Source organism: Rissa tridactyla, chromosome 1 (genome assembly GCF_028500815.1).
Source record: "Rissa tridactyla isolate bRisTri1 chromosome 1, bRisTri1.patW.cur.20221130, whole genome shotgun sequence".
NCBI lineage: Eukaryota > Metazoa > Chordata > Aves > Charadriiformes > Laridae > Rissa > Rissa tridactyla.
Window position 1 is genome coordinate 24,194,715 of NC_071466.1, and position 27,989 is coordinate 24,222,703.

General features: G+C 39.9%; 1 protein-coding gene across 2 annotated transcripts; it reads right to left on the reverse strand.

The window, feature by feature from the left end:
* On the reverse strand, positions 1-27,857 carry MTMR6 (myotubularin related protein 6). 2 transcript variants are annotated; one of them, XM_054209280.1, is made up of 14 exons: positions 27,749-27,857; positions 23,206-23,322; positions 21,084-21,246; positions 19,926-20,083; positions 19,088-19,216; positions 18,068-18,202; positions 13,616-13,748; positions 8,292-8,401; positions 7,587-7,712; positions 6,301-6,350; positions 5,335-5,535; positions 4,486-4,620; positions 4,284-4,410; positions 1-2,431 (listed from the first exon to the last, which is right to left on the reverse strand). In XM_054209280.1, the coding sequence occupies exons 1-14, from the start codon at positions 27,770-27,772 to the stop codon at positions 2,171-2,173; spliced, it is 1,869 nt and encodes a 622-aa protein (XP_054065255.1). In that variant the 5' UTR covers positions 27,773-27,857; the 3' UTR covers positions 1-2,170. The 2 variants fall into 2 exon arrangements, with proteins under 2 accessions (XP_054065255.1, XP_054065260.1); XM_054209285.1 differs by lacking the exons at positions 21,084-21,246; positions 27,749-27,857.
* Between the last annotated feature and the right edge of the window lie 132 nt (positions 27,858-27,989).

Sequence of the window (27,989 nt, forward strand, 5' to 3'; positions counted from 1 at the left end):
TTTGCAAAAAAGCTTAATATAATCTTTTGAGTCTATAAACTCTAAACAATAAATATAAAACATGTACATGGCACACCAGAGCAGCTAAATATTAAAACAAACGAGTGCAAATCGATAACGCTTACCTACATTGTCAGCAATAAGTTTGTTTCACTACTGTGATACAATACAAGCTTAATACATAAGATGTTTTTCCAAAGGAAAACCACAGAACCAAGTTGATACAGAAGGTGAGAGAGAAGGGGAGACAATAAATAACAAGGCACAAAAACCTCTCTTGCTGCAACCCTGTAAGGCACCACTGTGCAAACGTGAAACTATCAAAACCTGTGGTGGAAAGATTCTAAACATTTTCAAATGACTGGATAATGTATTTTAAAGATGACACTATGCTCATATCTTTGGGAATAAAGATGCTTAGGAATCTTTATTTACACATATAGGCTTTTAAAAACGAATTAGTGAAACAGGGGAATTAACAGTCAAATACAGGAGTCGCAGTTAATTTCTCCCAGACAGCTTCACAAGTGCAACTCGATCACGACCTATACTGGCCTTGTTAACAGAGTCCTGGATCCAATACAGTGCAGAGGGAAATGCTGCCCATTATGTCAAATTGTGTGTAGCACACCAGTAATTTTAACAAAACAGACTTCAGGGATTATGATGAGAATAAACTCCTTTTCACTTGTAACCAAAAATTATTTAAATCCACACATAAAAGGCTAGTAGCATTAATCTAACATTCTACCTAGGGATCTTAACACCCAAAATTGTAATCTATGCCTCCGTTTAAGAGCTGGGCACCAGCATTTGAGTTCCATATTCTGTTATCTGCTCAGAAAATCCATCGTGAGACAAACATCAGCAAAACCCTTCTCCCTTACTAGAAGGTTACAGATACATAATTAAGCTCACAAGCTGTAAGCATCCCCCTTTTTTCATATGTTCCATGATCTCTACCGCATCCTGCTAGAAGATGTTTTTGTCTTCTCCAATTACATAAAAATCTCCACATTGTACTGAAATTACTAAATATGCACAGGTTCACAAGTTTCTACAAGATGAGAAGGGGAGTCTCACCAATAACTAAGATTTTCTTCTAATGAAAGATTCAGGAGGGACTCACTTTCTCATGAGCTTTGCACACACGAATGACTTTTTTTACTTGGGGAACAACGTCAGTAGACTACACTTCCAAAACTTCTGCTTCCGTTCTTGCAGCTTGAGCAACTGCACAGCACACAATTAAACAATCTGAATGAACCTGACTATTCAGTTATTGGCTAAGTTTTGGGTTCTTACATGACATGTTTTATTCTTTTTTTACTCTACACTTAAATAACTTGCCACAAATCAAAACATTTGAGACAACGTGTAGCTTCAATAATGCTCAATCTACAGAGCTGCCAGAGAGGAAAAATCAGGCCAACCTATTATATTTTACACAACAGCAAAAATGGAAAAAAGAATAGTCTTCAGTGATAAGTTAACATTCATATAGCTATTTGCTGAAAGGCTGTGCCAGCTTAGGCATGCTTCATTCCTTATATTCAGTCCTGTTTTAAGGAAATAACAATTTGAGCAAATACAATGTAAACAGAGCCAGGTAGACTGCAGTAGTAAAGGAAAACAATATCATTGATCTGACAGGTTTAAGGCCAAGTATTTATGATTTGAAATATATCGTACTTTTCCATGGCACTTAACACACTGAAAGTTAGTACTGGGTGACATTAAACAAGAGTATACATATTCATATAATGTGATATATACATGTAGCTTCAGTTCCTAAAATAGAAACTTCAAGTTTTCTTGCCCAAATAAAATCAATTCGTGAAAGACCACCTGTGTTTTCCTATAATGAATAAAGTAATATTACAGTTTTAATCAATTTAGTGCAAACTGACTTCAGTCCAAAGACATACCATTCTTTGATTTTAGTCACTACTTACCAAATGCCCCTATTTCTTTTAAAAGACAGCTACGCTTTTTTTCTCCCCTTAAAAGAACAGCAAACACTTGACAACTAGCATGCTGTTCTAATCTACGTTAACAAAACTTGCTGATATACAAATCATGTTTTGGTCATGCAGCACAGACCCATCCTCAAAATAATCCACCTCTTAATTCAGTCAGGCTAGAAGAGGAGCACAGTGTCACATTTTAATTAGCAGGTCATTCTGGCCACTCCATACTCCAAGCTGACAACAGCAGGCTCAGCTTTTGAGTACTCTTCCACAAATTCACTGTAGCGATTGTCTGCTGTGTTGCTGCCCTCTATAGTTCTTACAGCATCGTTCACGGGGATCAGTGGCTGCTCCTTCTTGAAGCACGGAGGGGTTTTCAGTGCCATGGGTGCAGGATGAACAGGCTGCTGCTGTTCCTTCACAAGGACCACATCTGACTGCCCATTTCTCCGCTTTATTTTCTGAAATATAGAAAATAGTTACTAACAGTGAGCATCACAGCTTTACTGAAAATATTCTGCTTTGAAAGGAAGTGAATTCACTACTTTTGCTGGTTAACTTAGCATCTGCAGAACCCTCTATTATATATCCTAAGTTACATACGTAACCGTATTATTATATTTAGGCCATTAGACAATAAAATATTCTTCCCCCCACAGTTGACAGCAGATGCCACAAGCTTATGCTTAAAATTTGCAGCTGAGCAGAATGCAGACATGTTGAACGTCAGTGTCGGTAGAGAAGGAGAGGTTCTTCCAGACCTGCCCGTTGTTTGGTTGCTATCAAGATGGGTATACTTTCTGAAGTACAAGCAAAGGAAAACAGGCCTTGGAACTATTAGCAAGTAGTGAGCTTGCAGTAGACCATGAGTCTCTTAAAGACAAAAAGTAATTTTGTACCTAAGCCCCTACGTCCTTCCTAAAAGCCTTCTAAGACTTTTCCTTTATATCTGAAAAATGCTAATATGGTTTGTTCAAATGCAGGAAGACACTAAAAGGTGTCAACTAGAAAACAGGATTGAAGGAAAGGACCTATCCTAGAAGCACCCAGCAAGAGAAGAAGATAGATTTGGATTAAGGTGTTTTGCTTTTTTTTTTTTTTTTTTTAATTCAAACAAATCTCACTCAGTAACTGGGAGCTTGAACTAGTTAACTGAACCGATATTTTTTGTTGATGTGTTTGTGCTCTACTAAAACCTAGACTGAGCCCAGAAGACTCTAGTGTTTCCTGACACCAACTTTTTGAAGATGGAATCAAGATTTCAAACAACTATCTCTTCATCACTCAAGTTCACCTGAGCCCGCATTTCTCACTTAACACCTTGGAACAACATTCTAGTAAAGTGAAGTCTCAGTTTTGAATTTTCATCTTGCTTATTCTTCCGCTTGCTTCACCTTCAGTTTTCATCTTCCTTCTTCAGTTGTATAAGAACTTTTAAATATACAATGAAGATTTGAAACAGTTTAAGATTCAGTGACCTGAATTCATTACATTATGGTAGGATCAGTTTAATAAAATCTTCTGGAAAAAGCTGTTCTTCCTTCTCCCATGTCCCAAAATAACATACAGGAGTTAAGTGTTACCATTTCTAGCCATGCAAAAAAGTAAAACTGATAATTAGAGAACAGCTGCATTTTTTAAAAGATACCGTTCTGAAGTTTCAGCACCTCAACTGACCATAGCGAAACATCAATGAAACGCTACTCATTAAGCCATACGGGAATAAAGTGAGATACACTGCTCAGTTTTTCTAGTTGTTTGCTGTAGCAAGCTATTAGAAGTCATTTATAGAAAACCAATCTCTGGAATTACCCATCTTCAAATAAGCAGTACAATGTATATGCCCCATAATTATGGTGACTTACAATAGCATGCACCTGCATATGAAGTTAAGAGAAGGACAATACTTACTACTTCCATTTTAGTAGCTATAATGGAAATAAAACATTTTCAGTCGCCTTGGTTTAGCAACACAGCTGTAGCTACAATGGGTACCCTGTCATCTAAGGTAAGTTTAACATAAACTAAACCTATATTAAGCCATCTTCAGTAATGCTTTGGTAGTAGGAATACTTTTACATAACACAGTTCATCAGTACAGCAAAATAAATTGTGTTTGAAAGCAGAACATTGGCTGCATAGTCTGGCATTCAACATAGAAGCATACAGTGAAAGTCAAAGTCAACATTACATAGAACAAGCACTAGGCCAAACAGTAGTGACATTTATATGAAAGCTAGCAGTATTATTAGACCATAAATGTGAATTTGAAGAACAAGTCACAAGTAAGTACACTTATTTTGTAATACTTACAGCTTCCAGTTCTTTAATTTCTTCTTCCAGTTGTTTATTTTGTTCGCTCATGTTCATTATAAGATTGAACACAGATTGCCGGGGATGCATACTTCGATCAAACTGATGGTACATGTTTCTCCAAAACCTGCATGTAGCAGACAGTTTTAACTATGCAGGATAAAGAACTGAAGAAGAGATACTGTATATAATTCAAACTTACTTGAAATTGAATGATACCGTATTAGGCTCCAGAAGAGTTAGTCCTGGAGGAAAATCTGGATTATACAGAGGATTCTGGTATTTCTTCTTTTCATCCAGAAGGAACGGCCACAAGGAATATGTCTTCTCTTTTAATCTTAAGGCAAGAAGAGATCACGGTCAAGACACTGATTGCAAGCAAAAACCAGAAGCTGTTCAACTCAAATCCATCTTAACTTTTTAAAAATAAGTTACTAGAAATGGTTATAAATCTTAAATTAAGAGCTTTTAGTAAAATCAGCTTCTTCCTGGCATATGCTAATGTTGAACAGAACTATCAGTTTTAAAAGTACTAGTGCTTACACTGTGCAAGTTTTGCCTAGTTACAATAAATGCTTTTGAAGTACAGTTTGAGACAAAAGTGAACTGATAAAACTTTACAGAAGTTTTCCAGCTGAAGCATTAGGAGACATTCTATTAATAATTCTAACTGACAGTAATTAGTCTTGAACAGGCAAAAATGTTAAGGTTACCTAAAAATAGATTGGGGGCCTCCCCCAGCAGAATGCTTCTGCTTCTATACTTAAACTTACCCATTTTTAGGGTGGGTGGGGAGGTGGGGGGGCAAAGAAGGAGAAAGAAGCCTTAACTTTCCCTGTGAAAAATGAGCATGGGATTTTCTCCCAGAATTAGACTGTCTTCAGTGTACACAAGCATAAGAAGCACTGCTGTTCCCTGATGCAGTTCAACATCCCTTTCAGTACTCCCAGTCCTGCCTCTATTTCTAGTCAGAGCCTAAAATGAAGAAGATTCACAGGAGTTCTTAGTCTGCTGGAATAAACAAAAGACATGTTACAATATATCTGCTTACTTGAGTTCTTCTCGCTCTTTTTGGCAGTTTCCAAGGAAGTTACCAAACTGGCATGAATGGACATGTTCATGGATCTGAAGGAGGAAAGCTTCATTGTACTCAAAGGCTTGTGGAAACTGCTCAGTCAGATTCCACACACATTCTAAAAACTGGGTGAACACTGGCGAGATCTCTTTTGGATCGCCATCCAACTGACCACACCTGAAAAAGATTCCATAAGCAGATTGAAGGTAGTTTAAGTTAGAAATTCAAAAAGTCTTAATTTTTCAGCGACAACACATTAATTTGACACTAGCTTTGGTTTGGAGATGGAGCACCTAACTTCGAGAACTAGGGCAATTTTTGAATAGAAATAAGTCTATATTTAACCTATTTTTCTGACTTGTAAGTAATCACATCTGTATTCAGTACAGAAGAGAAACATAAGACAGTTAAGTTCCTTTGTGATTACTTCCATAGCCAACATTCAGAGTACACCAGCTAAAAGCAGTGAATAGCAGCAAGGCTATTATTATAGCTGTCAGGCAGATCAAGGGGGAAACAGAACTCTTAACATACAGAACTTTTAAAGGTAGGCGTGACTTCAGCATTAGAAGTAAACATAAATGCAAACTCCTTTTTAACAATTTCAAAACGAAGTGGTTTAGATTGCCTAAATAGATGGGACATAGCTTTATATTGGTTTTGCACTGTCTGTGCACACATGCAGATCTAGCTGCAGTTACCAACATCTGAGAGCAAGGCATCAGCAGCACTAGAAATCTATGTCTATAATATTCAAATACCTATTGGATAATTGGCTTATAAATAGCGATACAGAAGTGCTCTCTCTACTGAAAATAGCTTACTCATTGCAAAATTTTAGCAACACTGCAGTAGTTTAACATCCACAAGTTGTCTTTTGTTTTCAAGACTACTTTGTTCAGTTCACCGTATACATTTTACTGGATTGGAAGAGTGAACTACCTGTCAGAGAACTTGTGCCCAAAAGAGATCCAGTCTTTCTCTATCAAGACCTAAGGGTAAAAACAAACAAAATCTCACTTAAAATGTTACTCAATCTTACTTCTATAGTATGAACCCCACAGGTTATTGATATATTGTATTTTAAATTTCAGTCAAATTAACTACAGTAGGAGCAACTCTTTGTCACTTTGTAGTTCCTTTACTTTCTTGGAAGTCTTTCACAAGAGATTCTGAAAGCATGTTTCTAAAACTAGTAAGAAAAGTTTAGCAGTTTAGTTAACTGTCGTTAAGCCAGGCTTGCTCTAAGCGTACTAACACTGTATGACTTCACAAATAGATTATCAACCAACTTACAAAGAAAATTGCAAAGTATAGGAAAAATTTTAGTATTGCATTCCTGCTCTCATAGTTTACATAAAGCCACACAATATGATCTTTGTAACATTTTATAGCAATGAGTTTGTTAATATCAACACTAGATCGTTTTATCACTTCAGTCACAGTATCAAGCACCAAAAGAAACACAAGACTGCCTGTCCATTGCAGAAGCTTTCCCAGAAATCTAATGGACAGTGAGGACTGAAAAAAAAAAATGAAACTACTTCCCTAAAGATTACACACATTATCACTATTCACAAGAAATTAACCCTTTTCTAATTCCTCCTCAACTTCACTTTTCTTGCTTGTAATATTTGTGGCAGTTAGTTCTAACTACTACATGGAACTAATTTTATGTACTATTTTTCAGGAGTTCCCATAGCATCTTGTATTGCCACTGCAGAACACTGTTGATTTTCCTACTCTAAAGAATAATCATATCAAAATAATTCTTCCTCTCTATAGGAAGATGAAGAAATTTAGATTGCTTAAATAAGTCTGTGTCACTGGGGGAGCTGTCACCTTTAGATTTTAATAATGTTGATTTTGGGACAAGTAATGAAAGCACAGAGCTGCTATAATTCTGTTCCTCTGTCATCTCACATAAGCGCTTTGGAATCCTTACATTTCTTAGGCAATGGGCTTTTCTGGATGCAAAAGGCAATCATTGCAACATTTCTGCAAGGTGCCAAAAGCAATCCACTGTTTGTATTTCAGTTTTTTAGATTTTAAGTAAATGGTTCTTCCCAGTAGCAAAGTATTTCTGAAAGAAAGATCTACCAGTATATTGCAAGTTTTATATTTGTAACTACAAAAAGCGAGCATCAGCATGTTTACACTGCTCACTTTCATACTCATTTTACATCCTTTGTTTACCACGGAACAACTCAACAATGCAACGAGCTTACCATGAATCCTTTGATTGTTCTGTAATAGGAATCTAGTAAGAGAGCTCCAAGAGAACAGACTTGGGAAGTCCTATCCCAGCCATCTGAGCAGTGCACCAATACGCTTGCGCTCTCAACTGCTATTGCCTGCAAAACACAGTTGTTTCTTAGTGAATATTCTATTCTAAGGCAGAAGTTTTCACTAGATAAAAAAAAAAGATCCAGGTTTTTTCTTCACCCAGCCCCCCTCAGGTTGAGCCCTTGGCTTCGTAAGTGTCTGGCAAAGGCAACTGTTCCTCTGAATTCTTCATTAAGAGTCACATTTCCTTCCTAGATGAAGTCAGCATAGTCAATTTGGTTTCTCTGCAATTAGTACCCCAAGAGTCGTGTCTTTCAGGGTACAATAAATAATAGTTTGCTCCATCCACCTCCAAATTGCTTACACCTTTCATAAATACCTACAAGAACCTCGGGAGCATAAGAATCCCTTTATCTCCCAATAAGGTGACCAAACAGCATTCAAAAAACCCCAAAACATTAGCTGGCATGTTTAACATCTCCAGTCATGTAATACTTAAAACAGCATATCAGATGTATCAGTGTATACTAAGCATCTACTTCCAAACAGGTCAGCTGCAGAATTTTACATAGTACATAATATTAAGTATAATTTTCCCTGGTAGAAAGTCAACTTGCCATCAAACAAAGCAGCAGCATACAAGTTACCTTGACCAGGAAGACAGCAGCATCCAACACAGCTTTGATATGACGCAACCACCCAGAATTCTCCAAACCAGAGAAAAAGTCGTTGACAGACAAACCCTTCGTGCCACCGACTGAAAATAACAGAGCGTTAGAAAGCATTAAGCAGTTGCAGCTACCTATACCCTGCAATTGAGAAAGAAGAATAATTGTATGTTGTTTCTAATGCCCTATGCTGTAAGTTGATTAGAAATCTTTCAGGAAACCCCCACTGAAATGGTTAAGACAGGGCTACTACAAAGTGTGCTCCATCCAAAATTCAATTCAGTAGAACTACAGTAACCATGAATGACAAGAGTAAGACCTTTGTGCCTTTTTGGAAAAAAAAAAAGCCAAAACATTCAAAGTAAATATATTGGTTATCCCCGATGGGGAGCCTTACCAAGGAAGGCAATGTGAGTGCCAAAAGCTTAACAGAAATACTTAAAGATTACAACTACTAGTAGGAAGTATTTGCATCCAGACACCACACACAGTTCAGAGTAGTCAGAGTTTCATCACATTCTCCATTCTGTTTAGGAGAATGGAGCAAGTGCAGTACAAGGACACGGTGATGAACTGAAAACCATAGAGATTGTCTACCTCCAGAAATTACATACTACAGTTCTGACCCTGATCTCTACCATTCTTCCCTAGTATACTTTGATCCTGTAACAATAATGCTGATTGAGAGGGCAGGGAAGAACTCACATTAAAGGAAAGCTGCCTTGTAGTGTAACAGCAAGAGCTGTAGACTGAAAGTTTGTCACACAGACGCTTACTAATTCACAAGTGAAACACGTAACCTGGTTCTTGTATGATTTTGAGTTCCAACTCACACAGTTACATTACTGTCCAAACATGATAAACTTCTGGCAATAAGAAAAGAATATTCCCTGGCTGATGTAGCTTCAACTACATGTGATTCTAAGAGAAGATACCCGAGACTGTCATCTACAAAAATACCTGCCCCTGCCACAGCAGAAGCCTACTGTCTACCAAGTTAGCAGGCCCCAAATGAAAATAAAAAGGCTCTGTAGCTGAAAACTGTCAGCGGGGATATTCATACAGCAGCTGCAAAGTAATCTTTACCTCTGAGTGTGGGAGGAAGAGAGTTAGTAGGGAAAATAGAGAACAAAATTCACTAAGTCGTTCTGTGATGCAGTTTCCTGTTCAGTCAAGTCCCCTGATGTAATGAAGGCTATCAACTCTTAAACCACTGCCTTGCGCAGCTTTCCTGTATCTGTGCTACGTGTTTCTCAGCTTTCAGCCATAAGAGTTTTTGTATGCTCCCCATGGCTCTTCACAGGAAGTGTCATTATGCCAGTTGCTGCTGAATGCTGTAACAAAGACAGGCTTCCAAATAAGGATCATAGCACCTTTTCTAGAGTCTACAGATCTTTGTCACCTAGAAAGAGCTAGCAAACCATAGCACAACACGATAACAAAACATCAAGAAAACCCTGGATACAAGACCTAGCTTTAAAGGTTAGTCTGTAAATATCAGTAGAAGCAGCAAAAAGCTATGCTAGTTTTCCCCAGTCTTTGAAAGAGAGAGCATTGATAGGCAGGAGTTCTGTTTCTGAGGTGTCTATTTCACAGAGGAAAATCATCTGAGAACTACTTGATCCTTTCAGCTAACTCACACTGCCTGTAGACCAGTGGTTCCATACACCAGTTCAATCACAACAGTGCATAAACAGGTCCAGCACTCTACAGTAAAGAAAAGAAGCTAAAAATATTTTAATAGCTGGGAAGTCAAACATCTGCAGGGAAGGGATTGGACAGACAAGGCAATGTCTAGAGGCACTACTCAAAGCTGCTCACCCTTACGGTCTGTAGCTTATGGTTTAAAGCACAAAGCTTTCAGCTAGAAAATAAACAGGCTTTCAGCCCTCAGTTTGTTTTCACCCAGATATTGCTGTCAAAGTCTGCTTTTGATCAGAATTTTCAGCTTGGTAGAAATATTTCACCACTGGTATTTCCCCCTTCTAGCTGGATTCCTATATTTTTATAAACCAATGCAGAGATAAGAACACATACGTTGAGCCCAAATAATTACTTTCTATTTCTGTAAATTAAGGCAGACATTTTTATACTACTTAGACATGAAATAAAGAACTTGCATTGATGCTGTTTTGACATTTATATGCCAAAAAAAAAAGTTTCTGGTGCCTTATGGTCCCTAAAAAGGGTAAGAGACGATTTATGGTACCACTAAGATGTTCAGCTACTTCACAATAACTATCATTCAAGATAGTTTTGCCTATATGCATCCCATCATAAATTCATGCCCTACAGGCATGTGAGTGCCAAAACCTCAGTGTTCCATTGCTTGACTGTCCTTATACACACCGCTAACAATGCCTCAGGCAGCAGTTCAAGATGTGATTAGGAACCAGGCTGAAGCACAGTGGGTTGGGGGCAGAGGTTGTTTGTAACAGCTAAACTAATAAAACCAAACAAACCCACCTCCCCTACACACACTCCACATAACTCACAAAAAACCCCAACCTTAATTAACACACTTCCACCATCAAAATATATGCAGCAGACCACTGCAGCTATTATTGAGCCTTTTCCTCAAATACTTCCTGCAGGAGTGCTGTTCTCAACATAAACAAAATCTTCTTGGTTATCAGTCTTCTGACATGTAATACTGTGTTTCAGATATATAAAAACTGGACTTTATATTTAATACCACAGCCACAAATTTAGTTTATGTGAAGATTCTTCCATTGGTGTTGTATAGACGGGCAGCCTGCCCATCAGGGGAGCAGGCTCATCATGTCCACACTGAAGAAAACTATTTCAGAAAAGTTTTGTTTCACTGCATGCAAGATATTTAAAAACCATCTGAATCCAAGATGAAGAACAGACTGTAACCGCTACCAGCATGCTCCATGGTGTAGTCCCATTACAAAAGGATGTTGGAACAGATTATATGACTATGTCTTACATTCTGCTTGAAAATGGAATTCTTAGATTCTAAAAGAAATCAGGGAGATGGACAAAGAACCTAGGAGCAGGATACAGGCTGAAGAATGAATAACAGTTGTTTGTTATAAATAAACCCGAGGACAGTCCCAGTTACAATGGCTCTTGAAAGAACAGGGTCATTGGTATCACAATCCTGATTTGAGAACATTTAGTTCAGCACATCCATGGGAAGTTGGTACACAGACATTAAATAGCATTTTCCTCATTTTAAGCTATGAGCCATTTTCGCCACATTTCCTTCCTGATCACCCTATTTCTAACAGGGGTCTGAAGAGTAGATTATGGCATACTTCCTTAAATTTTAAAGGTCCTTCCTACCCCTAAAGATGCTTCTATTTCTAGAGTGGCATTCAGCAAAAATCTAGCTAATTATGTGGACAGAGTTAGAACAACTGTGTTCATTTGCCCCAAAACCTGATCTAGAGAACTACAGACATTACGCACAATTTTGTTTCAATTGGGTTTAAATAAACCAGACATCCACACACGGATAAACTGAAACATATTCCATCCTTAATGAAAGTCACAGAAATATATTTGGTCAGTACTGTTGGTGGGATGCTAAGTCAAATGGAAGAAATAGGAAGTCTGTGAAGTTTAACCGTGATGCACACGCTTCTGCCTCAGGCATTATTGCACAGGAGCAGGTGTCTTTTAAAAAAAACAAAAATCAAGATTTATTAGCTAGCTTTCTGGAACTGAAGATAGTAGCAAAAGAAAGAGGGATTATGCCAGACTTCAAAAACTGAAGTTCAGGCTCATGCTGATCATCTTTCCCTCCAATAAAGTAAGTGTAAGACTACAAAGCTACATATTATCAAAGCCAGTAGTATTCATAGAATCACAGAATGGTTTGGGTTGGAAGGGACCTTAAAGATCATCTAGTTCCAAACCCCCTGCCACAGGCAGGGACACCTCCCACTAGACCAGGCTGCTCAAAGCCCCATCCAGCCTGGCCTTGAACACTTCCAGGGATGGGGCATCAACAACATCCATACAGAGTGCCTGAAGAACAGGTTAGCAGCAGATACAGGCTCAATGAGAGTGAAGTAAGCCTACACTGCTAGCCTGTAAGATTTCTTGACCAATGTAACCAGGATGTCTTCATCCAAATAGGCTTCCATACAACTGTAATCCTTCTCCATGACTGGAAATATTTGTGTAATTCTAGAAGACAAACACTTAATATAAATATTTTGTCAGGTGAGGAACCCTGACTTCTGCCACTGTACTCTAATCTCAGTATTAATAATCCACAAAGTGTCTTAAATTTATTTTCAGCTGTTTACCTATACCTAAATAAAGCATTGATGTTCTGGAGCGTGTCCAGAGGAGGGCCACAAAGCTGGCGAAGGATCTAGAGCAGTGGCTGAGGGAACTGGGGTTGTTTAAGTTGGAGGAGGCTCAGGAGAGACCTCACGGCTCTCTACAATTACCTGAAATGAGGCTGTAGCAAGGTGGGGGTTGGTCTCTTCTCCCAAGTAAGAAGAGACAGGACAAGAGGAAACAGCCTCAAGTCACGCCAGGGGAGGTTTAGGATGGATATTAAGAAAAATTTCTTCACAGAAAGCATTATCAAACATTGGAACAGGCTGCCCAGGGAAGTGGTTTAAATACCCCAGGGATGGTGAGTCACAGATAGGTAGACATGGTGCTTAAGACATGATTTAGTGGTGGTTTTGGCAGTGTTAGGTTAATGGTTGGACTCAATGATCTCAGAGGTCCCTTCCAACCTAGACGATTCTATGATTTTCGCCACCAGGTGGCAGGCAGTGCTATGGTAAAGTGGTTCGCTTTTCCCCTACCCTCCTCTCTACAAACACTAAGATGCACCTACAAGCACAGAAGTGGCTCACCAGGCCAAAGAGCTCAAGTTTTGTACGGACAACATGCTTATTAACTGTGAGTTCTGGGGAACTAAGTGCTCCTTGAAGAATCCATATTCTATATATGAAAGTGTAGGTACACACACACGCTATTTTGTGTATTTATTACACATGTATGTATTCATGCATGTATACTTGGAAAACACAGAAATCTCCCCAAAAGCCACTGACACACTAATCAAAAGTTCACCCAAGACATATGTGCAATTCAATTTTCTTCAAAATAACTCCATTCTCTGGGTTTACAGTTTAAAGGTAAAGTTTTAAGGTAATTCATTACAACAAAGCACAACAAACTGGTACTAAACAGAGCTGTGATAAAACACAGCAATATCCATACAGTTTGTGAATCTATTTTTGAAGGCTTCAGAAAAATATTTATCTTATTTTCATATGCACTATTATCATACAGTTAGAACATACCTTCCAGAAGTTTTTGCAAGCTGGATCTCATTACGTGAATATTTTCAATGCCAACAAACTGGAACCTAATGTTAGAGTAGTTGTCTTCATTCTCATAGCCCTTCCCAGCAGCTCTGTTTGCCATTGCATTAAGCTTAAGAGAGCAAAATAAAAATACTGAAAACCAGTACTTGAAATAAAAATCTCATATTAAGAAACTGAAGTAATGCAATTTCAATGGAATACGCTGAGGGGAAAAAAAACAACCAAAGCAAAACACAAAATGCACAAGAGCACATACTATAAACAGATTCTAATGAATTAACAGTTCGTGGCAAATCAACTTGAAAGCATTCAAGCTTAAGAAAGGCATGGTACATAAAACCAACAGGCAGTCTATATTTAGAGCTGACATATCTGAACAATGCATTTAATAATTTCCTATTCTCTCCTCCATATTCCCACCAACAAACCGTTACTTATTTCCAAACATTTATGAGCAAAGACACTACAAAACAATTAACCTAAAGAGTAAGACCCAGACTTAACCATACATGCGCTTTCCAGACATCCTAAAAAAAAATGTCAGTTTTGGGGGTAAGAAGCTAATAAATTGCTACAGCTATGAAAATTACAACTATAAAAAACCCACAGTTGGCTCAGTTTCAGTCTGTCAGACCGACCTACTGCTGAACCCAGCTCAAAATAAGTGCAGATGCTGCAGTGTAAGATTTTCACTTTACATCCTTGTTTTCCAGCTCCTGTGTTCAGAGATTTGAGTGAGGGATAAGTGGGATGCCCTTATCCCAGAGGGGAAAAAGGATTCCGGGGCAGGAGTTGGCAGGCCTCATTGATAGGGCTTTAAACTAGATTTGAAGGGGGAAGGGGTCAATAATTTCACGCTTGCCTGTGACGAACAGTGGGGCAGCACATCAGGGGCAGAGGGATGGAGTCCTAGTAAGGGCTCTCCACTTGATGCCCTAAGGCAAGCCAGAGACGACGCACCAGGACACCCCAAGGGAATCAAGGGGGATTCCCGCAAGAGGGTGACAGGGCCAGCCCAGCTGAAGTGCCTCTATGCGAATGCACGCAGCTTGGGCAATAAACAGGATGAATTAAGGGCCACTATGCTGCTGGAAAGCCATGACATAGTGGCCATTACTGAAACTTGGTGGGATGATTCCCATGACTGGAATGTAGGGGTAGATGGATGTAGGGGCAGACGGATACAAGCTCTTTAGGAAGGACAGGCAGGGTAGGAGGGGAGGAGGTGTTGCCCTCTACATCAGTGACCAGCTAGAATCGACGGAGCTCCACATGGGCAAGGATGAGGAGCTGGTTGAGAGTGTATGGGTTAAGATTAAAGGGAAGATTGGGGAAGGCAATGTCACAGTAGGGGTCTGCTACAGGCCACCTGACCAGCAAAGCAGGCCCTCCATAGGCAGATAGAAGTGGCTTCGCATTCACAGGCCCTGGTCCTCATGGGGGATTTCAACCACCCTGACATCTGCTGGAGGGACAACACAGCAAGGCACCAGCAATCCAGGATGTTCCTGGAATGCATTGGCGACAACTTCCTCCTCCAAATGGTAGAGGAACCAACCAGAAAAGGTGCTATGCTGGACCTCGTTCTCACCAACAGGGAAGGGCTGGTGACCAATGTGAAGCTCAGGGATAACCTTGGCTGCAGTGACCACAAAGCGATAGAATTTAAGATCCTCAGGGCAAGTAGGAGGATATGTTCCAAGCTTACGACCCTGGACTTTAGGCATGCAGACTTTGATCACTTCAGGGATCTGCTGGCCAAAGTGCTGTGGGACAAAGCCCTAGAGGGAAGGGGGGCCCAGGACAGCTGGTCAGTATTCAAGGATCACCTTCTCTGTGTTCAGGAGCAAACTATACCAATGAAGAGGAAGGCAGGAAAGAATGCTAGGAGACCTGCCTGGATGAACAGGGAGCTCCTAGACACTGTCACACGAAAAGAAACTTTATAAGGAGTGGAAGAGAGGACAGCTGGAATGGGGGGCATATAAGGAAGCTGTCTGAACAGCAAGAGACCTGGTGAGAAAAGCTAAAGCTCAGTTAGAATTAAATCTAGCCAAGGAGATCAAGGGAAACAGCAAAAATTCCTATAGGTACATTAATGGTAAGAAGACGACTAGGGAGGGTGTGGGCCCCCTCAGAAAGGAAACGGGGGAGCTGGTGACAAGTGATATGGAGAAGGCTGAGGTTCTCAACGACTTCTTTTCCTCAGTCTTCACTGGCAAGGGCTCCAGCCACACTCCCGGAGTCATAGAAGACAATGGCAGGGGTTGGACAGAACTGCCCATCGAAAGTGAAGATCAGGTTCATGACCATCTGATGAACCTGAAAGTGAACAAGTCCATGGGACCTGATGGGATACACCCACGGGTACTGAAGGAACTGGCGGATGAGGTTGCTAAACCGCTCTCTACTATATTCCAAAAGTCATGGCAGTCTGGTGGAGTCCCCACTGACTGGAAAACAGGAAACATAATCCCCATTTTCAAAAAGGGAAAGAAGGAGGAACCAGGGAACTATGGGCCAGTCAGTCTCACCTCCGTGCCTGGTAAGATTATGGAGCAGATCCTCCTGGAGGCACTGCTGAGGCAGAAGAATAACAAAGAGGTGATTGGGTCCAATCAACACGGCTTCACCAAGGGCAAATCGTGCCTGACAAACCTGGTGGCCTTCTATGAGAAGGTCACATCATCAATAGACAAGGGGAGAGCAACTGACGTCATTTACCTGGACCTGAGCAAAGCCTTTGACACTGTCCCACATGACATCCTGGTCTCCAAGCTGATAAAATAGGGCTTTGATGGACTGACAATTCAGTGGATAAAGAACTGGCTTGACGGCCGCACCCAAAGGGTGGCTGTCAATGGGTCCATGTCCAAGTGGAGGCCAGCGACAAGTGGAGTCCCTCAAGGATCAGTACTGGGATCGGTCTCGTTTAACATCTTCGTCAGCAACATGGACAGTGGCATAGAGTGCACCCTCAGCAAGTTTGCCGATGACACCAGGCTGTGTGGGGCGGCTGACACGCTGGAGGGAAGGGATGCCATCCAGAGGGACCTTGACAGGCTGGAGAGGTGGGCCCATGCCAACCTCATGAAGTTCAACAAGACCAAGTGCAAGGTCCTCCATCTGGGTCAGGGCAATCCCAAGCACCGGTACAGGCTGGGCAGTGACTGGCTTGAGAGCAGCCCTGAAGAAAAGGACTTGGGGGTGCTGGTGGACGAGAGGCTCAACATGAGCTGTCAGTTTGCACTAGCAGCCCAGAAAGCCAATCGTATCCTGGGCTGCATCAGGAGAAGCGTGGCCAGCAGGTCAAGGGAGGTGATTCTCCCCCTCTACTCCACTCTCGTGAGACCCCACCTGTACTGTACTGAGTCCAGTTCTGGAGCCGCTACTACAAGAGAGAGATGGACGTGCTGGAACGTGTCCAGAGAAGGGCCACGAGGATGATCAGAGGGCTGGAGCACCTCTCCTATGAGGACAGACTGAGAGAGTTGGGGTTGTTCAGTCTGGAGAAAAGAAGGCTCCGAGGAGACCTTTAGTGGCCTACCAGTATCTTAAGGGGGCCTACAAGAAAGCTGGTGAGGGACTTTCTAGGATGTCGGGTAACGGTAGGACTAGAGGGAATGGATTAAAGCTAGAGATGGGTCGATTCAGACTGGACGTTAGGAAGAAGTTCTTCACCATGAGGGTGGTGAGGCACTGGAACAGGTTGCCCAGAGAGGTGGTGGAAGCCCCATCCCTGGAAGTTTTTAAGGCCAGGCTGGATGGGGCTCTGAGCAACCTGATCTAGTGGGAAGTGTCCCTGCCCATAGCAGGGGAGTTGGAACTAGATGATCTTTACGGTCCCTTCCAACCTGAACCATTCTGTGATTCTATGAAATGAATACCTATTTAAATGCACATTCCAACACAGGTCAAAAACCCAACATAATTCAATTTAATTAGACAGTGATGAATTATGACCTCAGAATGCTACAACAGAATTTACCCTATTTCTTCCTGGCTAAGACAAAGAGCGATAGCAGTTTTCACAGAACATATACACAGAATACAGTATTCTCTCCCATTCCCAAAGAAACCCCAACACAGCTTACTGTTTTATGAATTTAATTTCAAACAGTTACAATGACTTGGATCCCACTCAACTATTCATGTTTTAACTATGTTTTAAGTGTATTTTTAAATGCACCTCCCCAAAAGTTCACTAGCATATTCAGTGAATTCTAGCCGAGTCCTGAGAGGTGCGCAGCTTCTTTAAGAAAGCAAGTAATTAAACACCTGAACAGAGAGGCCTAAACTTACCTTTAAAGAACATTTTTGCCCACAATAGAGTTATATTTAACACTTTTTTTTTTTCAGAATTACACTGTATCCCTGTACTCTAATGTTCAGGAGGAGAGGCCAGTCTGTAGAACCTGACATACATACCTTTGGCCTGGTGTCCATGACATACATGTAGCGATTTGAAGGATTTGCTTTACTGATGGCTTGCAACATGTGTTCATCTTCCAGGCACCTGGCACTGAAACCTGAGAGCGGCTGACTGCATCTGCAAATTGCAGCCTACCATAGAAAACAAAGAACAAATAAGCATCAGTTTAATATCTGTAGTTTAAGTGCTTTGCATAATTCTAAAAAGGACACGGAAACAAATTGTTTCATTTGGCAGGTAACAGCATTAAATTGAAAAAAGTTTAGGCGTTCCAACTTTAAGTATATCACTTGTACACCTTCAAACACAGTAACTACAACTTAAAATGTTCTGACAAACCTTTAGATTTTTTCTGGCTTATGTACATGGGCAAGGTACCAGTTTACATAATGGACTTTCACCAAGTTTAAAAATTCCAAGAAAGTATAAACTGGAAAAAATATACTTTGGGCAAGCAAGTTACTCTATTGGTATGAAGTGAGTTATGTTTGGTTTTACTACTGCAAGTATGATATGTTATCATCTAATGTAATTTTCAGCATGCAATTTTCAATGATATATTTTATTTCAGAAGGTATCAGTTGCATCTTCCAAATAGTAGTTATCTTCAAATGCATCTAGTAGCTTAACACTCAGCCTTCATAAATTTTTCAACTCAGCAAGAGGACAATCCTTCTTTCCCTTCAAAGATACTCCATAGCTAAGACAGGTAGATGCTGCTTCACACCACACTCTACCAAACCCTGCAAAATCTTTTTCCCGTTCTCTAGGGGTTTTTTCCTTTCAAATTCCTCCTTAAAGAACCAGCTCTATTCTTTTGGTGTTTTGTTTTGGGGTTTTAACGCCCATTTTGACCTAACAGATTTTATTCTTGATATATAAAGGCAGACAGATCACTTGACAAAAAGCTATCTGCAGTTATCTTGAGGTCAGTTTCTCCTTACCTACCCTGAACTACTGCCCAGTGTTGAGAAACAGTTTTCAGTACATTTGCATTAAGAGAAGACACAGTATACCTCTTTATTTTTATGATAATACGACAGCACTGGGAATCTTCCTTTGCTTCTGAACTTAGAGCTACCAACAATTATGGGCTTGCTTGCAGTTCTGGGAACATAAAGTTCCCTAGGATAGGTTTCACAAATCTGAAAGACACAGATACACACAAAGAATTTTACGTACAAGGCAAAAAGCCTATACTAGTTTTATTGCATCTAATTTGAGTTATGTTAGGTGAAATAAGAGAAAGGATAAACACTAACATGTTTCTCTATATACACATAAATAGCTCAAAAGAGGAGACAAGCCATGAATAAGGATGTACAAATTGGTATCCAAGTTATACAACCAAGCACTGCTGGAAAGCACTGCTATACTAGCATTCACCTCTCAAGAATGCAACTCTTCAGTAGAAATACTAAGAATGAATTTCAAATAAAATACTAAAATTATTTCCCTTATTTTTTGTATTTGCAGACCACAAAGTAAGATGAAAACTAATCATCACAAATGCTAAAGCAGAATCCGTGTCAGTTAAGAGAGATAACAGAGCTGCAGAGCACCAGAATTGCTGGGGCTGGGCTTCAAACAGGTAAGTATACTCTAGAAACAATCCCAAAGAACACATGCATCTATGCACACACACTCTCTCAATGAGACCTTGAAAAAAGGTTCAGTTAGAAAGTTGTGAGACTGCACACTGATTAAGGAGTTAACACTCTCACCTGCAAGTTTTTGCTCATGCTGCAAGCCAAGTGCTTTCACAGTATTAGACTGTTTTCCATAGAACTATAGGATAAGAGGATAAGGCAGAAACAGATGCAGAACAAAACATGTTTCCATTACAACACTTACCTTATAATCACGATTTGCATCGGACAACTGCCAGTTAGCATTTGGCACTCCCATTCTCTTATATTCTTCTGCTAGATCAATAAGCTGCCAACCTTTGACTTGCTCCGATTCATTTTGTTTTGGATTATAGGAGAAGGCATATAGTTCTTCATATTTTGCTAAAAGGTAAAGAACAAGACTATATAATGAGTTGTCCCTCCCCCAAAAAAATTTCTGAGTGGAGAAAGGTAGCACAGTTGACAAGTCTTGAAATTGCCCAAGTTGCAGAGAAAGCTTCAGGCTTCAAGATTCTCAGAAGCAAGACTACATAGATACTTGACACTCTTGAAATATTTATTCTGCAACTATCATACTGTTAACTGACACAGTTACAGATATTTAGTTAAAGGTAGGTTATGAGAGCTCTCTCTAGGGTGCTTGACGTATTTCATCCAGGATGTTTCTAAAGCCATAAGGGAAAAATCAGAAGTCACAAAATAAAGACTGACAAAATTGAACAAGACAAAAGGCAGAATTATTAGAGGACTTTACAAGAGCTAGAAGAACTACTTTTGGAGGTAAGAACAGAAATTTACATCTACTGACCTTTAAAAGCAGTAAGTTTTAAAGATTCCTTTAAAGCAAAAAAGCTTTCAAAATATTTTATGTTTTTTCCTAATACATTATTCACATATCACAGATGACGACATTTTACATTGTTCTAAATGCAAAGCGGAAAATGCTAAAGACCACACTAGGTGACAGAACTCTCTTGTAAAGCTGAATTGGTAGTGCTATTTTTAGCATCAAAACTTTAGTTTTATTTTTCAAACTGCATGAAATCAGTAACAAGTTAGTATTTGCTTAGTAGCATTTTACCTATGGAACACACCAGTAAAGAAAGACTATACACATTTATAGTCACAATTTCAGGGATAACATTAGAAATGCAAAAAAACCAGGAATCTCGCATTCTGCTAGTGAACATCAGTGACCTACAAAAGCCAGGCAACGCATATTCTGAGTTTGTTTGCAGATTAATACTTAATCATTAAAATTCTTTCACATATCAAATCCATTTAAAAGGCTTTTACATAATAAAAAAAAGCCATGGATTTCCCACCACCACCTTGTTATCCAGACATATACTGCAAAGTCTTTTACAATTGGAAGTATTACCTGTCCTTGACAGCTGAAGCAGAGAGTTATAAATGTCATGACAATCTCTCTCTCTGGGAACAATAAAGTGAACTATCCTGAAGTTCTTGCACTGAATGACAAGGGGGCAGCCAGAAGTAGTCAAGGGAAGTTTTTCCACCGCAGCAATGTGGTGATGCAGTATCTGTGGCATACAAGAACTCACAGCATTAGCATGCTGACAAAAAAAATGGGAACAGCATACTATTTACAAAAGCAGATATTAAGCAATGCTGAATACAGATTTTGACTAATTTTGTCAATCATTTAGTTATGAAAAGAAATAAATTTAGAATAAGAAATCTAAGACTGGCGTTTTGATAAGGATATCATAATTCATCAAAATTTAATTAATCACTTCCCTCGTATTGAGGGGTTGTCTAATATTTGCAAGGGGCAGTAAATATCCTTTTAAATGCAAAACAAAATAAAATCAAGAAGTAGAACTCCACTGGGGTTGTTTAGTCCTCTTCTATAACTTTGCTAACTGATACGCTTACATCTAATTAGGCAGGGTCCAAGTAGGCTATATGCTTGCCTTTTTTTTTTTTTAAAGGATCTACAGGAACGCACTTCAGAATTTTCAGGCAACATAAAGCAAATCAGGGAAAGCAACTCAAAGTATAAAAGATACAGAAGATTTTAGAATTCCAGTATTCAACACCTATAGAATGAACACATCTCCTGTATTACCCATTGCAGTATGCAGATATGAAAGCCTCTCAGCTAAATGCCTTTCAACCACTCTAACAGAAGACTGCCACAGTAATGGATACACAAAAGCCCTTCATAGATTCATCTGTGTGGCAGATCTACACAAAATTTAAAAAAAATACATGGGAAAGCAACAGCTGTTCAGCCATGGCAAGAAAGCCACAGATGCATTACCTCAACTGAACAAGACGTTCTTGATAGCATTTCAATTACCTCAGTGAAGCAATCATCTCTTCTTAAATATTGATCAGAATTAGACAGGCACCTGAAAACTATGCTGCCAAATACGCATTTACAAAGAGACTATCTCTCTGAGACATTATCATAATTATACTTGATACTTGCATTCTCATCACAGAAATGCAATACTCTGATTATACATTCAATTTCCCCAAAATGAAACCTTTTAACGTGGTGCACAGGGAGATGCAAGTAATGCTTCTGAATCACATTGTCCCAAATAACCCATTTTGTATGAAAGTATAAGAGTTTGGTTTGTACAAAATTGTGCATTGTATCTAAGAACAAATCACGGAAAAAATAACTTTTCTTGAAAGCTCCATGAGGCATCTAGTCAGATAACCAAGATATAGAATTAAGGGTAATCCAGAAAGATACACCATCAGGTAATACACGCACAGAAAAAAATAATTAGCCACACACAGGGAAATGAGATTTCATCCCAGAGGATGATAGACTTAAGTCACTGAACTCAGTCAGATAGCTGGGCTACAGTGGAAGACAGAACTTGATGTCCCCATGTGTGCCATCAGGGCACTGAACAGAAAAACTAATGGGAATCACTGTACTATCCAACTTTGATTGTTGGCTAGTACAGTAACCACAACATAACAGTGGTCACCAAAAAGCTGCAGCCCCTTTTGAATTCTTTCATTCGGGAGGTGAACACTTGGGAAGAAACAGCTGCTTACCACTTTAAAAAAGGTCATGGGATATTCAATATTTCACCAAAGCCTAGATCTTTGGGTCTTGCCATCTCATTTAACCTAGGCAGGATCTAAATACAAGGTAAGTTAACGCAGAAATTTTAAACCTGATGCTTAAACTACCTGGTAGTCTCCCACTCCTGCCCCTGAACTGCAGTGCAAATTTAAAGAAAACCACCACACATTCATGCAGGAATACAAGTAAAGGCTAGAGAAGAAATTACAGCAGCTTGAAAAGAAGCGTGAACATTTTCAACCCTACCCGATTTCAACTGCAGCAGTGTCAGGCAAGAGTACAATCTGCAAATCATTAACTTGTTATGATACCATGAACAAGAGGTACCTTAGATGAGCATTTTAGTAAGCAAATTCAACCTTAGATCAGGAAGAACAAATGCATCTGGAGCCTATGCTTTGGAGCCACAAGCATTCATTATCCTTACCCATGTCTCTCTCTGGCTTGAATCAATGAATAACAGATGCGTTGCTGTAAGGTATAGAGTTCCCGTCAGTGACTTATTGCTCGTGCTGAACCTATCTAGTAATTTCACTTGCTCTACCTGTAAAAAAAGAGGGGAGGGAGAGCAAAACTTAGTTTCTGCAGAAAGCGAAATCCTAACGGTGCAAAAGCTCTGTCAGTTTGTGCAATAATTTTGAAAGTGGTAGACAGCACAACAGTACACACAAGGCTATTCGGGCCAAACTATTAAGAACACAACAGCAGTCACATAAGCTTGGAGAAGACTGACTAGTTAAAATATCCTATTTCAATACGAAAGTGCATAATGAAGGCACAATGCTAGGCTCATCAGAATACTTACTCCATGCACATAAATGCTATGGTTATTTACTAGTAGAAGAGGCCAGGATATCAAGTTTTTTAGAAAATAATTAAAACCAATTGATTACTAAGCTTTTAGACTGCTTCCCCAAAACAGAGCAAGCACACACTGAATTTCCTGTTATTGAGATGCCAGCACTGAATTAACAGCTGATCTCAGCAACATGCTTCCTTGGCTGTCTAAAGACTCAAAGCCATAAAGATTATGTCCCCCTGACTTCAATTTTAGTTATCTATTGTCTTTTATGTCATCCTCAGCTTTAAAAATCTATATCATCGTAACCTTGCCTCATACTCAAAATACATTCTAGTGAAATGCAAGCATTATACTAATAATTATACCAATCTCCTAAAAATTCAAGGACTGTGCTAGCTTTTGAAGCAGATATTTGAAGCTTGAGTCTTGCAAGGGCAAACTTCTCTGCTATTCCATCAACATTGTTATCTCAGTCCCGTGGAAAACATTTCAGAAAGAAAGTGATTTCTAGATAGCCTGCATTTTATCTGCTGCTCATAACTTTACAGGCTCCACAGTTTGCTTTATTTGAAGCAAACATTACATGATTCTTTGTGTGCAACAACAGGAAAGGAGAATGGCAACTGACTTATCTCCATGCATTCCTCTATTTCTTGGCAGCACCGTCTCATTAATAGCAAGTTAAAGCTCCTATGCTTGAGGCTTGCTGCTACTGCCATTAAATGCATGGCAGAACTCCAAAAACTACCACACCAGCAAGACCAGCACCCAGATGAGGTGATTAGGAGAGACCACATCTACTGTGCTGATTTTAAGCCATTTTTAATTCATATGTACAAACTTATTTATCTACTAAAAGCACATAGAGAACACTAAAAACTTGTCTTTTCAATTTAGGTATTTCTTACAATCTAGCAAGGCCTAATGTTGGTTTTGAAAGTTAGAAAAGCAACTTAACACATATAAAACAGAACAAAGGAAATAAAAATATCTACTAAAAGCCAGTGCTACTGTGATATTCTAGATTTCAGTTTAGAAAGCAAAAAAAAACTGCAAAGCTACATGCATCAGTACCTCAAAATACATTATGCTGTAACCAGCAACATATCAGCACTCAGATACAGAGTAGCATAAATCAATATAGCATGGCCAAAACACAGAATTTATTTTGGGCAGTTCTGCAGCAGTAACTGCTCAGGTACCTGGCACTGCAGCTCCCCAGCAAACTGAGAAGGGCACAGAAACTGCTCCACTTTTGCTCCAGTAACACAACCCACAAAATCCTGGCATGCAAAGTTCCATTCTCCATGTAACAAGGCAGCTATTCTCAAAGCTGTATTTCTATGTTAGATGAGGACAGGCAGTAGTGCTCCAGCTTCCTCTTACGTAGGTAAAGTCTTCAAGAGTTATGAAAGCTAAATTCTAGATACGCTTTTCTTAGAGACAACTGAAACGTATTTTAGATTCAGCATCCCTAGATGAGATGTTCATTTAAACTTGACCCAAGCCAGCTCTAATGGGTACGCAGCTAGACAGACACTTCTTATTTTTGCCTTTCAATTGTAAAGTTTGGCAAATCCTTAGTTATGGAAAAACAAGTCAGTCGTCATTTTTGAAGAGAATGGGTTCACAAGATTAAGAGATTGAAGACTGTTACTGAATTTTAGCACATCTGTAAACAGAGATCATTTAAGTAGTCAAAAGCTATATTCTGACAGAAGGTAGCACTAAGAGATTAGCAAATTTTTAAATCAGTAAGAATTTGAACAGCTACCTCAATAACAGAGTATTGACAGTGAAAGAGATACACCATACAATTTATTGGTATTAGGAGTTACAGATTAAAAGCAAAAAAAACCAGAAAGAAGTGTTTCAATACAGGAGACAAGTTAGAACAGAAAGGAAGGTTGAAACACTACTTCTTAATCTTGCATTAAAAACATCGAAGGATTAAATTAGAACAATTAAAGCAAGACAAAAACAAATTACAGTATGTCATTCCAAAATTCTTTTATTACTTTTGTATGACACTCACTGAAATTTAAAGTTTTCCCTTCCCCATTTGTCTCAGGCTGACAAACATAAGCTTAGGATTTAGCAGTCAAGCTAAGCAAAACTTTCTATCTTCAGTAGAAAATCCATCAGTATTTTCACTAAAACAGATTTGACTTTAAATATACAAACACTTAACTGAAGAAATTCCAGTCTTTTCTACTATGTTTTGCTTTAAAATATTTTTAAGGACACTTTAGTTCTAAAGCTCCATTGCAAAATCACAATATTCTTATTTGTAATTTCCCCACCACTTATGACACATTGTGAACTGGTTTTCATCATTTGCTGCTATTTAAATATATATTCTCAGACAGAAGTGATTTCTAAGTTCACCTCACTTCTTTATTCAACATAAATCTGCTGGACAGTTTTATTTCACAAAAAGCTAAACTTTACTTCCAGTAGCTGTACTGATAGTTTTAAGACAATTTTAACTTCGACATTTGCAGCAAACTGAAGTTTAAGGAGGAATAAAACCTACTGCATCACCTTGTCTTAGGGATGACAGCTTCCCTGCACAGCAGTTAACAATACAAGACTGCACTGTTATTTGAAGCTTATTTTACTATTACTTTAATAAAAAAAAATTGTAAAAAACCAACTGTGAACAGCTGTCAGATTATAAAAAGTAGATATGTCTCAGAACAATTGGAATGAGATCCAACTTGAACCTACACATGCACTGAACCTTTAAGGCCCAGAGTGCAAGCCCGTACTTTACTTTTCCTGCTTCCTGTAACTGTAACACTCACAATTATTACCATCTAGCGTATATGCATTTTAATCCACCTGGATATTCAATAAACCAACGGCTTACAAAAAGCTAAGCAAGCAAGACAATTATAATCAAAACCTCATGCTATTTCTAGCCATAAAATTGATACTTTCAGAACTGATAATTTTTTGTATGAATTATAAAAATAATTGCTTCAAGCAGTAAGTCTTGTATCTTGTAAGTCGTATTCAGAGCTTGTTTCTCTCTTCAGTTATATTGTTACATGAAGTATTTTTTCCCCACCAGGGGCCCAAAAACATGCAGAAACACACTTGCAAATGCAAAGACAGTGGTAACCTTTCTAGCCTTATTTTCAGGTTTGAAACTTAAACAGCTACTCAGCTCATCAAGAGACTCTGGTTTTAGCCTAGTTTTTATTTTGAAATTAGCTATTGCCTGTAACAATACAATACTAAGTTCACAAACAAGGAGTTTCAGGTTTCTAAGTAAACAGCCTGATAAAGAAACCTTATCTGCTATCTGTCAGCTTGGTGCAAGATTATTCTATCTAGTAAACTGTAAGCATCACTAACAGTAGCTTCATCAGTGACATTCCTCCTGTTTTATACGTACACATACAAATATACATAAAAAAATCAGCTAGATGCATTTTAAATAAAATTTATATAAGTCATTACACAAAGTTAAAAGTCTGTTCCTTTATATAATGCTGGATATAAATCTACTATTTGGAGCTGAAATATGACCACTCCTTTTCTCCGCACATCTCTAAGCCTAGTTTAAGGTCAGACTGCCAGGCCGGGAAACTCCCACTTCACAGCTTCCAGGACCCAAGAGAGGGGGGCAGCCCCCTCAGCAGCCCCCGCCGCCGGGGCTGAGGAGTAAAATACCGTTAGAAAGTTAATCCTATGAAAGCTGAGACTTAAAAGTAAAGTTATATAGAAAACACTTAGGAAAAAAATAGAGGAAAAATTGCATAAGTCTTTCTTACATATTGGCTATAGAGGACAGACAAACTAACACCCTGGGCGCGGGGGGAGCACCGCAGACAGGCACCCTCGCTGCCGGCTGCTCCCCCCCCGGGGCCCGGGGACACCCCAAGCGGCACCGACCGCCCCGGAGCCCCTCCCGGGACGGCACGGGCTACAAAATGGAAGGAAGAGAAGGACAACAACGCCCTCGCCCACAGCTGGCGGCGGGGCAGGGACTCGCCGGGCCGAACAGGCCCGGCCCGGCCCGGCCCGGCCCGGCCCTCCCCTCCCCTCCTCTCCTCTCCCCACAGTTACCGGCAACGCCGCCGCTCCCCGACCGACCACCCCCACCCGGCGACCGAAGCGGCCGCCCCAGCCAGGAGCGGAAAGCCGAGGCGGGGGATACCTTGGTGGTGCGGATGTGCTCCATCGCGCTGCCCGCCCGGCCGCAGCCACCACCCACCGCGCTACTGCCGGGCCGGGGCGGCCGTCACCTAGAAACGCTTCCGGGGCGGGGCGGGGCGGGGCTCACTCCCTGCAGCGCCCCCTGGCGGCGGGCGGGGGACACCACCTCTCTCTCAGCGCGGCTGCGCCACGGCCGGGACGGTGATAGCGGGGTGGGGGGACGCGAGGTACGGAGATCACGG